Source organism: Lutra lutra, chromosome 14, assembly GCF_902655055.1.
Source record: "Lutra lutra chromosome 14, mLutLut1.2, whole genome shotgun sequence".
Classification (NCBI taxonomy): Eukaryota; Metazoa; Chordata; class Mammalia; order Carnivora; family Mustelidae; genus Lutra; species Lutra lutra.
The window spans coordinates 10,251,273-10,271,777 of record NC_062291.1 but is presented as its reverse complement, the minus strand read 5'-3'; the positions used below and the strand labels follow the sequence as shown (position 1 = coordinate 10,271,777).

General features: G+C 39.7%; 1 protein-coding gene across 8 annotated transcripts in view; it reads right to left on the bottom strand.

Annotated features, from left to right (window-relative positions):
* RYR2 (ryanodine receptor 2) overlaps positions 1–20,505 on the bottom strand; it is a 738,447-nt gene that overhangs the window by 133,135 nt on the left and 584,807 nt on the right. For all 8 annotated transcript variants that reach the window (XM_047702071.1, XM_047702073.1, XM_047702075.1 and 5 more), the window contains 4 exons: positions 14,685–14,734; positions 4,030–4,090; positions 2,591–2,829; positions 1,016–1,097 (listed from right to left, as the gene is read on the bottom strand). In XM_047702071.1, coding sequence (XP_047558027.1) covers positions 1,016–1,097; positions 2,591–2,829; positions 4,030–4,090; positions 14,685–14,734 — 432 coding nt within the window. The remainder of the gene's footprint in view (positions 1–1,015; positions 1,098–2,590; positions 2,830–4,029; positions 4,091–14,684; positions 14,735–20,505) is intronic.

Below are 20,505 nucleotides of genomic sequence, written 5' to 3'. Positions count from 1 at the left end.
CAGCATCCAGCTCTGCACTCAGCATGGGTCTGCTTGAGAGTCTTCTGCTCCCGCTGCCCCTTTCCCCACCTCTCATGCTCACTCATGCACCCACGCTCCCCAGAACAAATACATAAATCTTAAAAAAAAAAAAAAAAAAACTGGTAAAAAATATGTAGCATGAACTGAATTATCCTTTTACATCGATTTACTGTCCTATCTCTATGCACTTGCAACCATATTTTAATTATTGATACTTTATAAGTTGTCATATCTGGTAGGCCAAATGAGTACCCTTCCATCGCTTTGTCCTCTCTCAAAATTTTATTGGCTAGTCTTATGAGTTATTCTTTCAAATGAACTTTTAAATTATTTTGTCAAATTCAATAAAAAGCAAATTTCCACTTGAAAATGTATTATAGTTAACTATAGATTACTTGGGGAGAATTTACGTCTTTTCAATATTATTCCATCAGAATATCCATTCATTTATGAATTTTATTTATCAGTCTTCTCTCTGAATGTCATTTTCTTTAGTCTAACAGTTTAATAAAACTTTTTCTCTTCTCTTTTTCACAGAAATCTTTTAATGGAATCACCGGTGACCTCTTATCTTCAATGTAGTGGAGAGTCCTTATCTTGACCTGTCCACATCATCTGATAATCTCTTCCTCTTGAACGTGAGAACATGAAAAAATAAAGCTCGTTCTAATGACTGCCGCTATTCAAGCCCATTTTGCTTTTCAAACATATAATGAGAAACTGTTCCAGCGGACTCCTTCATAAAACTCATAAACACCCTCTTTAATCTTTACATTAGCTTTACCATTATTGCTTTACCTTTTTTCCCCCCACAAAATTTGGTTGAATCTTATTATATCAATTCAAATTCAGCTTAAAGATTGTTCTATTACTCCCAAGGAATTCAATATATTAATCTGGTTGTTTAGTTTATAACTAAGGAAAAACTGATAAAGCAGATTTGAAACAAATCTTGAAACAGCTTTAATACAAAGTTAAAGTTTTTAAATCTTACCTTTCCACATAAATACTTTTGCTGGTTCCTAGAGCATACAAGCTAGTCAGAATTCTGTAACATGAAACCTGTACATCTTCCACTAAGGAAAAACAGAAACAAAAACAAAAAATACTTGTTATTTATATGTTGTCCTAAAAAAGTTTAGGCTGAAGCCAAAATTCCATACGGAGGGTATGCTAATATTTCAACACTTAAAAAAAGCAAAATTAGAACAAATAGATAAGTAAAATGAAATATAAAAACTATTTCCCAAACTGAATCCTTTGCTTTAAGGAGCTGAAAGCATTCCAAAGAATATAGTATAATTATTGAGAACATCCTCAAGAACATTTTTTAATAATTTTTCTCTAGATAGAAGAAAAGAGGATTTCTTTGAGAATAAAATTAAGCATCAGACTGTCTGGGAGGAGGGGCAGATTCTGTCTCCTCTTCTGAAGGGATACAAAGACTATGTCTTTTATTTTAACCCCTAAGCAAACAATAAACAATGTTGGGGAAAGTAGGGAGTTAGTGATTATTTCTGACCCAACATTAAAGGCATAGGTAATTCAAGCCTAAAGTGATGCAAGAAAATAAAATAAAATGTTACACATGATCTATGATGCAAGAAGACATGTTTAAGAGGCAAAACCCCCTAAAAACCCTGGGGTTTTAATTCCAGTGCTTCTACCATTTCTTAAAGAGTCTACCATGATAGGAATGGAGAAATCATTCCTGTGTTCCAGAGCTGTTCCCACATCCACTCTGCACTGTAAGCAATGTTCCTGTAATGGTTTAAGGAAATGTTTAGTGAGTAGCAGTGGTGTTCCCCACAGAGTAAAGCAGTGGTTTTCACCCAGAGCTCTGCTTCACCTGGGAGACCTACAAGGCTGGGGGACTGAGTAGGTGTGTCTGCCCTGAAGACCCACGTGCCTATTTAACAAGGGCTTACATCTTCTTTCATGTTCATATCAGCAGGAGAGCAGGAAGCTGGGACAGGTCTGATATTATTTGTATTTTCACGTTGTTTTGAGCAATCTGTGGATATTTTTTAAGAATTATGGTTCCAGGCAGAAACAGCTGATTAAATCCCCCATGAAAATAGACTGAAACCTATAAACAAAAAACACATGAGCCACCCTAGTAGACCAATGATTTACACAGATTTTGTCGTCATCATCTCCCTATTCGTTGGTCACACATCTTGTGGAAACAATCAGCCCTGACTCAGAGATAATTCGAAAACATTTAATGTTGCATGTCCCATGCTTCAACTGCACTGGGAAAATTCTACGGAAGGAGAGAACACAGAAATAGTAAAAATTGGAACCTGGGCTTCAACAAGGCAGAAGTGAGAGCCCACAGCCACGACCTTACCGTTCCTTTCTGGGAATCCACATGACTCGGGGACCTAACTCTATAAAAATGGTTTCTGTAACTCAAATGCCAACCTAATAATGTTGTGCAGAAGAAAAAACAAAAAAAGAAATGTGCGTTTTAATGAGTCGGCAGGGTTTCAGTAACTAGATGGAGCTTTTATGATTTCTCATTGTACTATTAGATAATGAAACTCTAAGTAACAGATTTACATACATATTAGATCTTCTCCAAACTGATGCTGGCCAATATGCTCGAATAATGACGACAGCATCGGCAACAGAGCCACTGTGGTGTAATTGATAATCTGAGTGACACCTCGGGGTTGGTTTCGGGTGTGGGTGAACTGGCCCTGCTTGAGGTTCTCCATGGTCTTCTCCAGATCCTCCGCGGCGTTGTCCAGAAAAGCTCGGAGTGCGCTTTTAACACTCTCTAGGCCAGTCTTCATCACAGTCCTAGAGAGGAAAGAAGGGAGCAAGTGGGATACAAATCAAACACGCTTCTACCTCTATTTACCCATTACAGTCAGTCAACTAAATCTTTTTAATTCACTCCCAATTTTTCCAGTGTACTTGAACTCAGAGCAGTATGGCTCTGTAAGCCCGTCACCTTTCCTGAATGCCCTCGCAGTCCACGTAATTAGGACGCTGATCCAAAGTCAGTGATAATGCTCTGTTTTTTCTACCACCATTTTCAAATATGGAGAGTGTTTGTTTTATACTCTGACAAAAAACCACAGTTTTTGAGCCCTTTGACTTAATCCTAAATCCAAGACAACCAGAATGTTTCCTGAGGCAACGAGTGTGAGAGAAACATTGAATCCCAGCTCAACCAAGTCATCAAATGAGATAGATGTTTTTGTGCCTTAAGCGTAGCAGTCAGCTAAACGAGCCTCCAGAGGAGGAACTTTGTACGGAAGTCACCCTCTAATGCCACTATGTCTAGGAAGAAATGAAGGTATATAATAGCATCACTTTTCTTCATCTATCACACAAAATGTCTCACATAAAATTTTAAATGTGACAGTAAATAGCATCATGGCATCTCCTCTATAGGAGACATTTAGGAATTCTTAATTAGATTTATCCTGGATAATAAATGAAATACATGTATGGCTTAAAGTCTGAATCAACCCTGTGAGATACACTGGTTTTGCTCTTAGGCAACCTGTCAGGTTTCCAGTCAGTCCAGCCAGGAGGGCAGAGTAGAAAGTACACACACTTGGGTACTGGTCTACTTCCACACTTACAATGCAATCTTAAGCTTCACTTTACTCATCTATAACATAAGACTAAAACCCTGTTCCTATAAAGCTAAATGTTATCACAAATGCAGAGCACAACAGTACCAGACCCAGAAGCTACGAAGACCTCTGAAGTCAGAGCTCACCCTTTCTCTTGCACGTGATACATTCCCAATTCAACCCTCCATGACATATCTAGATGCCACTGCAATTACTTGAAAGTTGAATGACAATTTAGAGAAGATCCTAGAAATAATAAAATGCCATTGTATCTGTCATTTATGAAATATTCTTTTCACCCCCACTTAAGTCTTTATTACAATTCCAAAGAATAAAATCAAGAGACAAGGTGAGTTGTCTTATTCTCGCGTGGCACTCCTACAGCCACGTAGACAAAAATGTGTCCACTTACCTGGCATCCAAGGTCTGACCCAAAATATGAAGACAGTTGACAATTGATGTGGCATCATTTCCTATAGAGGAAACAAAAGGTTGTTTAAATTGTGCTGAGGATTTCTCACTGTTCTTTTCTAGAAAGATTTGTGTACCAAAAAATTAGTCAATGGTACAATTCCATAATAACTTGATTAAAACGAATTTCTGATACTCAAGTTTGAAATCATGCAGGTTTTCTGCTCAAAAGTGGTTATGCAAATGTAAGGAGAAAAGCAAGAAAGCATGTCTCATCAAAGAGCTGACATACTCAAGAAGCATTCAAAGCACTGTGCCAGGCTGTGGTGTTTTTACTGAATTCTTCAAATATATTCGCCTCCCCATACTGGCTTGTCTTCTCAGTCAAGTTGTGAGTCAACTTTTCAAGGGAACTCATATGTTTATAAAAGGAGGTGGGCTAAAATTCTAATAAGTTTAACTCCCTTTTAATTACCCACGTGACTCTGCTTTCTGATTCCAACCAACTGCATTAAGATGAATTAATGTGCCTGAATGTTTTTGGTCTTTGGTGGAAAAGAACCAATAAACTGTCTGGTAAATAAAAGCATCAGTGGCTGAAAAAGTTAAATCCTCTTCTTATGAGAGATTTGAAATGGGGATGACTTTTCTTGAAAGTCAGATGAAATTCACCCATTCTCATTGGCATGTTTTGTCAGAAAGTGCAAAGATATGAATTATACAATTACTATGTCTATCCTACTTTGTGATAAAGATACATGAGAGCAAATACACAAAATGATGAATCCAAAGTTACGAACTGGACCACTCACAAGACATTCTGATAAGTTACTTCCTCATTTTATACTTTCCTATTTATAATATATAGTCATTTCCTGGGTCCAGAGATTAACAACTTCCATTGGGATATAAGTTTTTGCAACATTTCTTAATGTTATACTCCTTGTGCAAAAAAAAAAATCCTAAAATGAATTAAATATACATGAAAATTAACAACTACCCTGGAATCTGGACAAGCCAGTTTAGTGATCTGATACAGATGAGGAGGAAAAAAACGGTATTCATTGCTAGACTCTGTCTTCTTAAGTGAAATGTTCCATTCATCTTGTGCCTTGAGTCTCAGAATTTCTGGTAATAATAAAGGCAAAATAAGCAGAAAGGCAGAATTTGGTATGTCCTTGTCTATTGATCATAGTGGCAGTCCTAGAGCTTCCACTGAGGTCCATAGAAGTATTACGCATTTAATGATTCATTCACTCAACAATATTTGTCAAATACTAGGCATTCTCAAAGTCCCAGTAATACATGAAAGAGAGTTCTCATGGTACTTGCATTTTAATGGGGGACAGATAATAAAATATTAAGAAAAAAATCAATTGGAAACATAGTATCAGGCTACACTAAAGAAAGTATTTCATATTTGTAGATTATGTTAATTCTGTATAATTAAATGATTTATATTATATGTTATATAATTACTATTTATCTGTATCAGGGAATAGGGATTAGAGCAACTTGACAGACTAATATGGTGAGGGGTCACAAAGCCCTTTCTAAGAAAGTGGTACCTGAGCAGAGATTTGAATGAAGGAAGGAATTGTACATAGATCTGGGAGAAGGACCCAGACAGAGGGGCCAGCATGTGCAAAGGGTCTGAGGCAGAAACTGAAGCTGGTATTCCAGGGAAGGAAGTGGAGGTGGCTGATGCATGATCAAGATTCGGGGGGAAAGAAGGGACCTTATGAAGTGGAGAGGAAGGGAGTGGCCAGGTTCTAGAGTCTTGAAACCAGTGCAAGAACTTTTTTTTTTTTTTCCCCAAGTGCAATAGGGAAAAATTCTTAAGGTTTTGAACAGGAAGGGAATCTGATTTATATTTTAAAAGGATTAATTCACCATGTGCAAAACTGTGGAAGGGCAAAAGTGAAGCCAGTTAGGAAGCTACTAGAGTCATCTAGAATCAGAGGACTGATGGATTTTAGAATTTATTATAAAGATTTGCTTATGGCCTGAACGTGAGATGAGAGGGGAAGGAGTCAAGGATATCGAACGACAAGACTGTTTGGGTGACCACCTGTATGAGCAACTGGGTGAATGGTGATAGATCTCCCGATGTGGAAAGAGCACCAAAAAGGAGCGAAGGAGAGAGAAGAGGAGTGGTGGGGGGTGGCAGGCTCTGCATTGGACAGGTTGAATGTGATGGGCCTGCTGATCTCAGGTAGAGAGGCAGAATGGGCAGTGGGTACACAAATCTGGGACGCACGGAACAGATCGGAGCTGGAGCACCACAAGCATACCAATACGCATACGGAGACTTTCAAAAATTGTGGGCCTGAATGAAATAAGCTACCATGTGCGTAAATACAAAAAACAAAAGGTCTCAGGGCCTTCGCTGTTTGCAAATAGGAAAGATAAAGAGAATATAGCACAGAAAAGGAGAAAGAGAAGGGCCCAGGAGGAAGACGGGACACAGGGCAACGTGCAACCATTATTGAGCGCCAAGTCAGAGAAGCTGGCCCCTTAATCTGGTCCTAAAATTCATGGTTCTTGGGGTGCCTGGGTGGCTCAGTGGGTTAAGCCTCTGCCTTCAGATCGGGTCATGATCTCAGGGTCCTGGGATCGAGCCCCGCGTCAGGCTCTCTGCTCAGCAGGGATCCTGCTCCCCTCTCTCTCTCTCTGCCTGCCTCTCTGCCTACTTGTGATCTCTCTCTTTCAAATAAATAAATAAAATCTTTAAAAAAAAAAAACAAACCCAAAACTCAGTTCTTTTTCCCTTTCCCTTCCAGTCTGCTGGTTCCTCGTATAGATGACCAGTGTTTGTACTTTGTCCTGAGCCTGGCCGTGCCCCTTTCCAAAAGAGTGGTTGGGGTATTTTAAACCTCCATTCGTAAGAAGGAGGAATCTCGTAAGGGCCCCACTCATGAGGTGGAACTTTTGTTCCCTGTTGTAGGCCGGCCCCTAGGATAGCGTCTGGCCCACAGTAAGCATTCACTGGAATCTTATGGGTTTTGAAGACAAGGAAACCATACCAGTGGCCAGAAAAGTTCTACAGGTCATGTGGTGAATGTGAAATTTCTGTGATTGCAGACTCACAAGCCCCAAGCTCCGCGAACTGACACACTTCCCTGTGCTCCATGGAAAGTGCCGTATAACTCTGAATGGCAGCACCTCAGTAAGAAAAATGATGGAGAAAGGACCCTAACAAACACAGGAAAGGTATTAACAGAATCTTCAACATTTTGTGGCGTAGACCAAGCAAAAGCATCTGTTCTATCAGCGGAGGAAAAAGCCCAACTAATGGGTAGTCCTGAAGAGATAAATCTTGTAGTAGTTTTTTTTTTTTTTTTTAAGATTTTATTTATGTATTTGACAGAGATCACAAGTAGGCAGAGAGGCAGGCAGAGAGAGAGTGGGGGAAGCAAGCTCCCCGCTGAGCAGAGATCCTGATGCGGGGCTTGATCCCAAGACCCTGAGACCATGACCTGAGCTGAAGGCAGAGGCTTAACCCACTGAGCCACCCAGATGCCCCAGGAGTTTTTTTTTTTTTTTTTTAAAGATTTTATTCATTTATTTGACAGACAGAGATCACAAGCAGGCAGAGAGGCAGGCAGAGAGACAGGAGGAAGCAGGCTCCCTGCTCAGCAGAGAGCCCGATGCGGGACTCGATCCCAGGACTCCAAGATCATGACCTGAGCCGAAGGCAGCGGCTCAACCCACTGAGCCACCCAGGCGCCCCGCCCCAGGAGTTTTAAATAAAATAAGAATTGTCCACATCCTTCCTTCCTTAAGGCTTCCAGGTCAACCTCACCAGAAATGTCAATCATGTTATCAGTAAGAACAGGAAAGACAAGTGAAAGTGTGGTAGGATGGTAAAATTTTAAAGTGATGATTGCATTTTCAAGTATTTAACTACATGTAATTACTTCATGGCTCAGACTAGACTAAAAAACCAAAAGTTTGATACTTTTCAGTTCATGCTCTTTCAAGGTCAAAACTACTTCCCTTGTCTTCAAGCATACCTGCATCACCCCTAAACACCTAAGGAAACACCTGTGGATGGCATGTTTGTCTTTAAGACAGGGTTTGCATCAGTGTGTAAACATAAAAGGTACATCATTAAAATTGTAACTTTTACCTGAGTCTAAGAGTGACAGATGGCAAGCATCCAGTTTTTAAAAATCATTGTACCAACTCTCACACAATACTATAACTCATAAATAAAAATAGCAAAGTTTGGGGTGCCTGGGTGGCTCAGTCATTAAGTATCTGCCTTCGGCTCAGGTCTTGATCCCAGAGTCCTGGGATTGAGCCCCACATGGGTCTCCCTACTTGGCAGGAAGCCTGCTTCTCCCTCTCCTACTCCCCCTGCTTGTGTTCCCTCTCTCACTGTCTCTCTCTGTCAAAGAAAATAAAAAATTAAAAAAAAAACTAAAAAAAAAATGAGGGGCATTGCTGAATTATTAGTAGATATTACTGAATTACTGTAACCTTAACTTGGCAAGAAGTTTCAGTTAAATGGAAAATATAATTTACATAATTACATATTCTATTTATTTACTCCAAAATCAGGACATACTCTCATAGAGATATGTCCAGGGAAAAGAAACATCTGTATTGCTCCAATACTGTTTCCTGATATGATCTTTATTATAGGGTTTTAATTCTGGTATTGCTGACTGAATGTATCTCTCTGTAAAAAATAGGTTATATTTTTTTTAGTTTTATTAAAAATAGCTTTTTTTTTAAGATTTTATTTATTTATTTGACAGACAGAGATCACAAGTAAGAGAGAGGGGGAAGCAGGCTCCCTGCCGAGCAGAGAGCCTGATGCAGAGCTCGATCCCAGGACCCCGAGATCATGACCTGAGCTGAAGGCAGAGGCTTAACCCACTGAGCCACCCAGGCGCCCCAAAATAGGTTTTTTTTTAATAAAACATATAAAACAAATTAAATCCAGGAAATTCTTGTCTTTGCCATGTATAGTGTCATCAAGCCACAGAAATGTTATGCTAGGGGAACCTCAGTGGTCCTCTAGTGATGACAGCAATAATCAGAAAGCAGCAGACTGTGCGTAACTGAACTACTAGATACCCAGCGTAATGACGGGTTCAGTTCTCAGAAATGCAGTGTCCTCAGAGACTCTGAGGACTTTAAGTAAATCTCTTTTCATTCTGTGTCCTAGGAAACAAAAGAAAGCACCATCTGAGCCTTCTTAGGGATAACACGTACATGGGCTAATTTTCTACGGTCTCTTCACAGGAGAGAGCAGTCCTTGTAAACACCTCAGTGGGTTCTGGGGGTGAGCAGAGGACAGATGAATGAACATCAACCCAACCCACTAATGTCTTAATCAGGGGGAGACATCAACTGAGAGAATTGAATCTATTAGTAACTTTACTCTTGAAACGCTTCCACACATAACAGGAAGATTTAGGCAGCAGTTCAAATCAGGCATTCCCCACCTGTTGGGAGAAAACCCAACATCTTAACAAGAACTACTGCTTCATTTAAATATAGGACAATATTTAAATGAAGCCCTGCTGTCAATACTGGAATGGAATTTATGATAGGCCATGTATGGGTCTAGGGTCCCTGAGGTCCAACCTGAAGAAATTCTGGGGTCCTATGCTTGCTATGTTACTGAGCGCTTGCTGGTGAGTCCAGGCCTTCCTAGAAGTCTCAACACCATCACATCTGGAAACTCTCCAGTAACTCTGGACACTTTGCTATCTCGCCAATAACGTTAAAAATTCACCAGAAAATGGGAAAGTAGAATAGGCCTCCAAATGACAACTGCTTTGTACCAGACTTCTCAAATGATCACTACTGGTCAGCTTCAACGGTCATGTTTGAAAAGTCATTACTTCAGTGTTACTTCTTCAGTGTAAGTGCCCTACGGGTTTTCTCAGACAGCTTAAGGAATAATTTTTTTAAAATGTAATTCTTATAAATTGTGAGATAATTGGATACTACCTTTTTCTTAATAATCTCATAAGCAAAAAAAAAAAAAAAAAAAAAGTAAAATTTCACTTACTCATGAATGTAAGAAAGTTCCAAATCAAGAGTTCATGCTGCCTTGTCCTTAGTGTCTGCTCTTCTCTATTAGACTATAGGCTTCCTGAGGGTAGGACCTAGTTGGTTCACTCATTCAGTCATCAGATATTGATAAAATACCCACTATGTGTCAGACCTCAGATACAAGAATAGGCCCTCAGTGAGCTAAGAGGTTTGTGCGAGAGAGAAAGAGAGAGAGAGAGAGATGTCAATCTGGTGACATCATCGCCGAGATGAAGGAAAGGTCCTGGGAGCTGTGAGAACGTTGTAATAGGAGGGGAGGGAGTGAAATTAGGGAGATTGGGGACGGTTTTCCTTGACAGATTAATATTTGTGTTGAGGTCAAGAATGAGCGGCTTACTCCATGGTGGGTGTGGAGGACGGGAGAGGTGGCTGCTAGACCCCATTCCAGTCAAGAATTACAGCACGTGCAAAGACCCGGTGCAGAAAGGAATATACCACTTTCAAGAAGCAGAGAGAGGCCCACTCAGGTGGAACCATCGAGAGCAAGCAAGAACGTGCCAAGAAATGAGGATGGAATGGTACGCAGGGAATACTTTGTGAAACAATATTGCGGCCAGATTGAGAACTTTTATCTTCAAGCTAAGGGAAGCCACTGAATTTGCAGGAGTGAGACAGGAGACACCGGGTTCAGGGAAGATCAGACTGTTGTGGAGCACGGTTTGGAAGAGCAAGAGGGGATGCAGACAGAATGGTCAGTTTGTTCTCAGAGGAGGACGGGTGACCGACACCTGGATTGGCCTGGCTGTAGTGGACAGATGTAGGAATCTTCATTTTCCTATCCCCACAGCCTGAAAGAGTGCCTCCCACACAGCAGAACACAGTGAGTGTTTACTGAATGAAGGTGCCAAATGAATGTCATTAAGGCATTAGATTTATTTTCGCATATAAAAATAGAGCCCTTAGGAAGCCCTGATATGCGGACACCTGTGGCATGATTGCTGTGCTGCTGGAGGCTTAGGTATGGATTCTGCTTCCTCTAAACCTGACGAAGGGCTTCAGTGAGCTGGAACAGGAAGGCTTCTGTATTTTCTAACTGCCTTGACATTAGTAATCAGAATTGCCACTTAGCAAAAGCAGGAGAAAATGACGGGATTAAAAGCAATATTCCATTAGTCAACAATGGGTCCTTGAAAATGGCCAATGGAATCCTTCCCACTTCTCAACTTGCCTGGGCATATCCATGCCCTAACCAATTTTCTGAAACACTAGAGTGCACCAACTTACAATCACTGGCAAGCATCTCAGAATCCAAACAGAAAGCCTATATATATAATGAAGATACTAATTTCTTATTTTTTTTCTGTAAAGTAGTGGAATGGACATACCAGAACTACTGTTCTGTGGGGAAAGGGGCTTGTGCCCCTTTTTAAAAAAACTTCCCTTTTTCAAATATAAAACGAAATGGTTTAAGCACCTCAAAAAGAATATATGAAGCATTAAAAACCATGACTGATCACTTTAATTCTCAGTGTGCCTCAGTGTATAGAACATATTTTAAAATAGGTAAAATATATACACAAATAGAAGTCCATATTGGGGAAATCTTCAATCAGGTAAGTTTCAACTACGGATGAAGTCTGGAGGTATAATGACAACTTGGTAGCCAGCTTGGAATAAGTAGTCCATTACTCATCAAACCCTGAACTCACCACAAGTATTTTGTTTCTCCGTTTATGTTAATGTTCTGCCTCGTGTTTCCAAACCCACCTCCCTGATACATTGAAGTTTACTGTGTATCTTTCTACATCTCCATCTTTGCTCATTGTTCATGAGACACAAAGCCCAGGTATTTCTTTGCTAGCTTCCACTTTAAACTGTCTTAATTTACCCTTAGCTGAAGTCATAAACAAATGAACTAAGTCAGTACAGGAGAAACATTCTGATCATCATTGTGTTATCCATCAGAATACAGAAAAATGATATCATGTAAAAGAAGGGAGAAAATTAAAAATTAAGAGATTAATAGGACTATAAAGGACCTCCACACCTATATCATTAGGTCTCTCTCTTTAGGGAAATCCACAAGGGCAGAACTATACATCAAAAAAAAAAAAAAAAAAAAAAAAAAGCCAAAAAAACACTTGGCATACCACTTCCATTTCATACTGGAAATGGGTAAATTATAAAGTCTTCATGGTGCAGGTACTTTAAATAGCCAAGTCCCCTAGTCTGGTTCATCTGTAGTCTGATTTATCTAAATAAAAACTGGGCAAATAAGACCAGGATCCCTTACCTTTGAAAGCTGTAAAGTTATAAGTTTCCACAGCATTTGAGCATTCATTACCCTACATTAGATCAGCTATGTGCAACGGAATTTTAAGATTAGGAGTCATTTTAACCTACATTAAAAATGAAAAAAAAAAAAAAAAAAAAAACAAGGGTTCAAGAGGCCAAGTCCCTCATCTAATCATTCAGCTGGTCTAGTTCCAAAATACAACACTTACATCTAGGTTTTCCGATTCGAAGCCCCTTATTTTTCCAGGACATTCTATTAGTGTCTAAAGTCAGGTTATCACTGTCAAGTGTGAAGATAGCATGGGTAAGCTTAAAGATTCCAATGATTTAATGCGTCTGTATTAGAAAATGTTTGATTAAGGAAGACCTCTTGAAATTTGTATTACTTTGCAGGCAAATGTCAACGCGAATTTGAAACAACGAAAACAGGAGAGACTAGAATAATATAAAGAAGACAGACAAATACACTTCTAAGGTGAAGACACATATTAGTTCTCCAGTAAATTCCTGTTAAAAATAAGAGTAACAGTATTTAAAGGCTAAGGGATTTAAAATACAATGCTTAAATGGGATATCAATGTCACATAGGGATGGAATGAATGTTAAAGTCTCAGTCTATACTGAGAGGTATGACAAGTTTTACTACGCCTTTATCTTCAATTATAGGACCCTTAAAAAAAAAAAACAGGATATTAAGGAATAGGCAAAATTAACCCACAGTAATGTAGGTCTACATATAGTTTCTTGCAGAAGTTTATAAATTGGGAAATGGCATAAGGGAGGCTTCTGGGATGCTGGAAATATTCTGTCTTGATATCTATCTATCTATATATATATCTATATGGAAAACTTCAACAAACTACATCATTAAGTTACTTGAAGATTCATGTACTTTGTTCTATATATGGAGTACCTCAAAAATTTTTAAAAGAAAATTATAGTGAAATATAGAAAAGCAAGAATTTGCAATAGGCACGAAGTTAGAAATAGCACAACAGACAGCATTACTATGCTCATTAGTGAGAAGGCAAATACTGCACCTGAGGAAAGGGGTCCCCGTCAGAATGACACAGAATAAGACAGATGGAGGACCCATGAATCCACTGTTATTACGACAAAGTTGAAGAGCACACAACAATTCTGTCTGCACGATGTTCAAAGAAATTTTTCTATGTTGAAGAGAAGTCAAACAAAGGTCAACTAGAAATTATCTTAAAGATAATCTGCCCAGTGATTTGGGATAATTGAAACATTAATGCAAAAACTTGGGCAATTTAAATGAAACAGAACTTTTAATTACTAAAAATTTAATTACTAAAGCACCATATATTGGATCTAATAAAATTAGAAACCAAATGGGGCTTTAAGGGATTATATCCAGAAACCATCATTTCTCAAAAAATAGACTGCTTGAAAGAACTTAAAAGCAATGCGTGTGTGTGTGTGTGTAAAGATATACACACACACATATTATTCCTCAGTTCATTCCCTGTGGCTTTTAAAGAAATGACATAATCCTTAGCTTTTCCTGCAAATGGAATTGAACCTGCAACATCTGTATGAGTACATTTTATGACACTCAACATTTTATGACCGAAATGACCCCAACACTGTCTCACAACCTAGAGTGCACAGCGCTGAAGTGGGCTTTTGTGGTTTATCAAAGCAGATGCAGGAAATGAATACAGAAATTCTGCCAGCTTCTCTCCTACAGCCCCACAGAGAGGAGGATCTGTGGAAAGGGAGGGACCCCCCACCCCGACCCCGCACAACTCTCCAAAAGCAGGCGCTTGAGCCTGTAGACTTCAGTTATGTGAATTCCCAGACACCAACAAAAATGGACTCGAAAAGTCCCTTTTGCCAAGTGGAGCCCTTGCCTCACTGTCTCTTCTCTGAAGCTCCCATGTCTGGAAGGCAGTCAACACGCACAATTGAAGAACTTTACAAAAATAAATAAGTGCAGTCAAAATGTTTTGATTTATGACAGCTCACTCTGTCATCTATTGGCAAGAAACAAATTCGAGGGCCTGGTTCTGCTTCACCCCTCTGAAATAAAATAGGGCAGAAGCTGCCGCTTGCATTCATTTTATTTTTCCTAATAAAAACTTTTGATTTTCAAAGGGGCTTTGGACCAGCATGAAGAAGTTACCATCTTCGATTTCACCGCAGATAATGCTACCGACGAAGAACCTCGAGGACCTTATCTTACCTTAGGACCTATGACGACCACGCATGCAGCCGTGCAAACATGCAGTCATGCAACATAGCCGCACCCGACACAGTGCAAAACTGGCAAAGAAAACCAAGTGATGGCCATGCTCGTATTCATTTCAAGGGTCTCCTTACCAAATAGTGAAATCCTATGCCTGACAAGAACTCCAAGTTTGCAGAATAGGCTGAAGACAAAAGAAAAAAACAAAAGAGAAAGAGGGGGAGAAGGGGGAGGGAAGGGAGAAAAGACAGGGAGAAATTAAAATAAAATTTTTAAAAAAAGAAGAAAAAAAAAGAAAAATAAACAGCTGATATATGAGCAGGAAAAAGCAACATGATGTCACGCAGAAAGAATCAATTCTCGGAGCGGAATGTGGAGTAAAGGTATTAAAGAAAGAATCTTTGAGTGCATATCTTTAACAAACGTGGTTAAAAAAGCACATATTATAAGTAAAGAAACAAAAAAAAAATTTGGAAGCAAAGCTAATTAATATAAAAGCCATCTATATGAACTCCACAAGAATATAACTACTCAAACACCGCAAGGAGAACAAATGTTATCTGCCCGAATGTACCACTGGAATTCTAGAATTTTTGTCATCGTTGTTATGGACATTACTTAAAACCAGAAGCACGGAGCACTGGGCGTAAAATGTTACTTGTAAGTTTCAGGATGTTTATCATTTGAACTTTTCTTCTTTTCCAGCCTTGACCACGCACCCCTTGTGCACATACCAAAGCATCCAGTGAATTTGAACACAGGGAAGGGGAGACAGGATTGGAACAACTGACGAGCATTACAGATGGGATAACTTCAAGGGATCTCAGTGCTCAGGCTTGATTTGAGCTTGTTTCTTATCTCCTCTAGACCCAGTTCAGTAGTGAGAGATTCTAAGGAAAGGTAGCTTGTATTCAGCATGATAGCACGGGCATGAACTCTCACATTAAACCCCAGAACCAGGGCAAGACCCGCCAGTGACCAGGCTTGCCACCAGGCCACAGTGTGGTAGGCTCCTTACAAGTCTTCTCGGGAATACCCTTCACTCACTTCCCTGCTACATGCCCTTCATGATCCAATACCAGACAAGTCCACTCCAACAGGCCTTTGCGAACACCTAGCTCCTTCACTACTCCCAGCCCAAGCTGAAAGAGTTCCCCTTCCAGCCTCTCCCAGGGGCCATTTGCAAATCTCTATCATGACACCTACCCTCCCGTACTCCAACTGATGATAGTTTCCCATGTCCCCACACACTCCTGAGCTCAGAGAGCACAGCCTCTGTAGAGACCTTTAGCCTTGATGATCCATTTGTACAAAGCTACCCACACCCAGCCTGACTGTCCCAATAATGATAACAGCTCTATCCTTACTGTCCCATTCCGTCTTGCCAAGCTCTCCCATGAACAGCAATGTGCGGACATACACTTGCCAGGATTGGGGAGACACGCTATGCCATGGGGGGAAAAAATGGAGTCACGTGCTCGTGGCAGGACGGGAGAAAGGAGACAGAGAATCACATTGGTGATACTGACTTTCTCAACAGGAAGTTTGGCTACCATTTCTCATTTCAGTAACTATGCCAATAAGGTAAGAATGAAAATTAATTATACAGAGCATTGATTAGCTTTTCCAAGAGAACATTCATTGACAAATGTCTAAGTGAATTTGAGGTCTCGAGAAATCTTCTAGCTGTTCCAAAAGTTTTGAAAACAATGATCTGCTCAAGTAGATACTGGAATTTAAAATGGGATATCAGCCTCCTGAGCTGCTTTATGGGCTATATATTGACAAGAAAAAAAAAGACAATAAACCAAAAACATCTTTCTCCAGGGGCCCTCAACCACCGAGCCTTATGCACGCTAACCCAACAAAGGTCTGTCTCTGTCTGAAGAGAGTGGTGACTTCTCAGAGCTGTACCCATTTTGGAGCCCTATATGTATACCAACCTATTTTAAGGGACCTCTTCTACACCTCGTACTGAGACTCTCTGGGATCTGCATGAAACATTTGGAGATAATGTTGAATCTATGACACTAGGATTATGTTTTAACCCAATTCGTCCATACCTAGGACATTTTGCTGTGATGGAAAACAGAACAGCTCTGTATCCCATTCTTTTGAGATACTGAATGTCTGACAGTCTGTCCGAGAATAATGACTTCTTATAGTAAAAACTGCTTCTTAACTTTGGTTGTTCCTTATCAGTAGCCAGCACGCTACTGGAGGGAAATAAATATATGTAGAAAGCCAAATCCACCCAGAAGACAAATTATATCTTTTTTCCCTCCTGTGCCATCCACTTTCAGAGTGTAGTTTCTATATGGACTATAAGGTTTCATTACTATAAGTTTTGGCCTATGTTTCCTCCATAAATATTTTCCATAATGCTGTTATCCCCTTTCCGTATATGCCATCATTGCTAACATTCTTAAGAATTTATAATGTATCTACACCTCCTTGGTTTTTATGCCTTGCTTTGTCATTTTGCTTTTCACTTCACTGCTCTACTGAAAAGCTCCCTAGATAGTCTCAGTACCTGCCAATCAGCAAATCTCATAACAGCTTTTCAACCTTCGTCCTGAAGAGCTCTCTGTGGTACACGGCATCATCAACAATTTCAATCTGGGAAACTCTGAATCCCGTTTTACAGCAATGCATTACCCCCCCTTCTCTAAGTAATCACTCTCAGTATTCTTCAAGAACCCGCTTCTGAAAACCCTTCACATGGAATAATTCTCCAAGTTTTGCTATTCAGACCTTTTTGCTTCTCTTTCCACACCCCCTTCCTCTGTTTTCAGGACCTGGAGCATTACATGGGTACAAACTCCCAATATGCCATTTCTTGCTCTGGTCTCTCCACCAACACCATACACTCATTTCCAACTTTCTGCTGGGCACCTCCAGCTGAATGACTTGCTACAACTTACATACCTCAATGATTCCCTAACCAAATTTAACATCTTCTTCTCAAAACCAGTTCTCCGGTCATTTCTGTTTGCTATTGCCACCTATATTGTTCCAACCACTCAGCATCGAAACTCCAGCGCCATGTTGACCTCCTTCTTCCTACCTTCCATAGGACTCATTGCCTTGTCCTGTGATTTTCTCTCCATCCATGCTTCCCACATCCAGCCCCACTCTGCATGTGTATCTCCTATATTCCTGGACTTTTGCTCTCCATGGAAGCAGGGACTCAGCTGCGCTCTGGAGTTAGGAAGCACATTGTTGTACATGCCTGTTTATCCTCAACCCAGGACAGCACCTTGCACATGGCAGGCTTTCAGAAATACGTGCTGAATGAGTCAGTGGTGGAACCACCTCTCTGAGGAAGCAGTTCTATCTCAACAGCCTGCACTGCTATCAGTGGCCTCCTAGCTAGCTGACCCTTCTCCATCCTGCTTTTGCTGCTGGACTGCCCTGTATCCCAATGGCTTCCCAGGGCTAAAGAATCATGTAAAAAAGACTAAGTATAAACATTGAAAAGAAAAAAGGAAGAAGATGCCTTGTCCTGGCAGTCAATGTCAATCACAGTATCTTGCAAGGAATCTACGTAACTCATATTGACCCTAAATTACGACATTCTACACTCTCCATGTTGTTATCTGCATGGAGAAAATAGCCCCCCTTCTGAATCTATGACCTGCATGTTCTTTAAGACCAATTGTGAATTATCATTATCCTGGCTTTTTCATATCTCTAGCCTGTCCATACCCATCCAATGTGGCCTCACCTACAATCGAATCCCACAGCACTGCATGGCTCTCTTCTAGAACTGGATCTCTACTCACATACCCAGCTATTACCAGGTACACTCCCCAAATGCAGAGGCCACACCTTACCCTTTTTCACAGACTTGATCATATAGTAAATGCTCAAATACACAATGTCTAGAGCCAAGAAGCATCTAACATCCAATGGAAACAACCCGTTCTTAAACGTGCAAGTTAACTTAGACCCATGCAGCTATACCACTACACACAACTGTTAAAATAAAAATTAAAACGATCACTTCAGGTTCAACCTGTGTATGAAGGCATGACTGCTTATCCACCATGGCAGGGCCAGTATTTTTGGTTCTATTTTGTCCTCTTTTTTTTTTTTTTTTAACCTATTATATTCACTGAAGTAATATTTAACTGAAGTGGTAAGAAATCATACATTTATAATTCTCAGTGATTTCATTTTAACACGTCAAACAAAATTTTTAGTTGGTTTTTGTTAGTTTCATGGTGATTTGGGTTGTTTTAAGACACATTTTTATGATTATAAAAGGTTTTTCATTTTAAAACCTTTAAAAATATACAAAACTAGTAAGAAAAAAAAATCTGCTATACCAGCCCCAAAGAAAACAATTATTAAAATCAAGTTTCTTCCCTCCCAGTATTTTTCTACACATACAAATTTAGGTTTTCAAAAACTCTGGATCTGTACTATTTAAATATATATTTTACTTTTTAAATACTCATTGTCATAAGTTATTACATATTTGCATGCTGAGTTTTAGTGACTGGGCAGCATTTTGCATGTGCCATAATTTATTATTACCTTAATTCATTTTTTCATTCCAGAACTTCTGAGCTTAAATTCTATGTTTGGTGCACAGGTGCTGTGATGAAATTAAGCTACTCCTATTAGTGTATGTCTCAGTCCTGTATGCTGGAATTTGAGACAGATTTCTCTTTTGGAAACAGTAATGGGAAAAGTAGAATTTGCCAACCCTTTTTCAGGAGGTGAAGAAAAACTGAAGATGACATTATAGAAAACATTCTGGTGTGGTGTTAATAATGAAAAGGGGGTATCTCAGGTCCCAAACCACGTTAACTGAGCTGGCACGGAGTAGCAATGCTCTTCCGATTTATTTTGAGGGAGAGCTGGCAAAGGAAAATTAGTTACTTCTGAGGTCAGGGAACAGTTTAAAGAAAAAAACATAATGGAGATAAAACATGATACAGGAGAGAAGAAGACTAGAGTTTGCGTAATTGTATTTTTTCCTACATTCTCTGACTGCACTGTATCTTGGTGTATGTAATTGAGTGGCATCTTTATCAACAACAACTCTGGGAACAAAGCTGCTGTTACAAAAGGTGGTGGGGGGCTGGTAGTGAGGAGACTTTGCAGTATGGGCTGCAGGGCATTTAAAGATAACTTGATGCCCTGGTACTTCTAGATCCCTAGATGCTCCCAGTCCCCTGTGGATGGTGAGCCTGTGAAATGCAGAGGGATGGGCCTCTCTCTACTGGGGCAAGAGGAAAGAAGACCCTGCCAAAGGGAGGCAGGAGAGGGGATTCACATTGGAAAGTAGCCCCTCACTCCTCTGGGTAACAAGGTGGGTGGAAACAAAGTGCGCCAAAAGATGGATTCTCTGTTTCCTTAACTATATAATCACTTTCACCAACTTCAGAGGAAGATCATTATTTGAAGATGTTTGGGGTTAATTTTAACCTAGTTGCAATCTTACATCACATGACATCACAGATCATTAAAGTCAAGTTCAAATCCAAGGAAAGCTTGTATTCTTTGTCCAGGTTACTCACTTTCATAGAAATTTGTTTTCAAACATAATCTAAAACCTGGGTGTGGACTCCTGTGCAATTTGATAATCCAGAAATAGATCTGCTGAGTAATTGACTCTCACGAGTACTAAATTTTGGCAGAATTTTGAAAAATCAGACTCGAAATACACAGCAGAACTACAAATCAATCTGCAAGGAGCACTTGGGGTTCAAAGAGAAAAGAGAAAGCCTTGCTAAGATGCCAGCTTGAGTGGTATGAGGGGAAATATTTGGCAAGTATGTATTTTCATGTCATTTTCTTCCACAAATGGTCGTTATTTTCAAACAAACATTGGAAAAGATAATTTCGGTAAATGGGGTTTTGGCCTCCAGAAAAATCCCTGTATTTTTCAAAATTTGGGCAAAAATAATAGATTCGGAGAAATTTTAAAGGAGGTAACGTGAA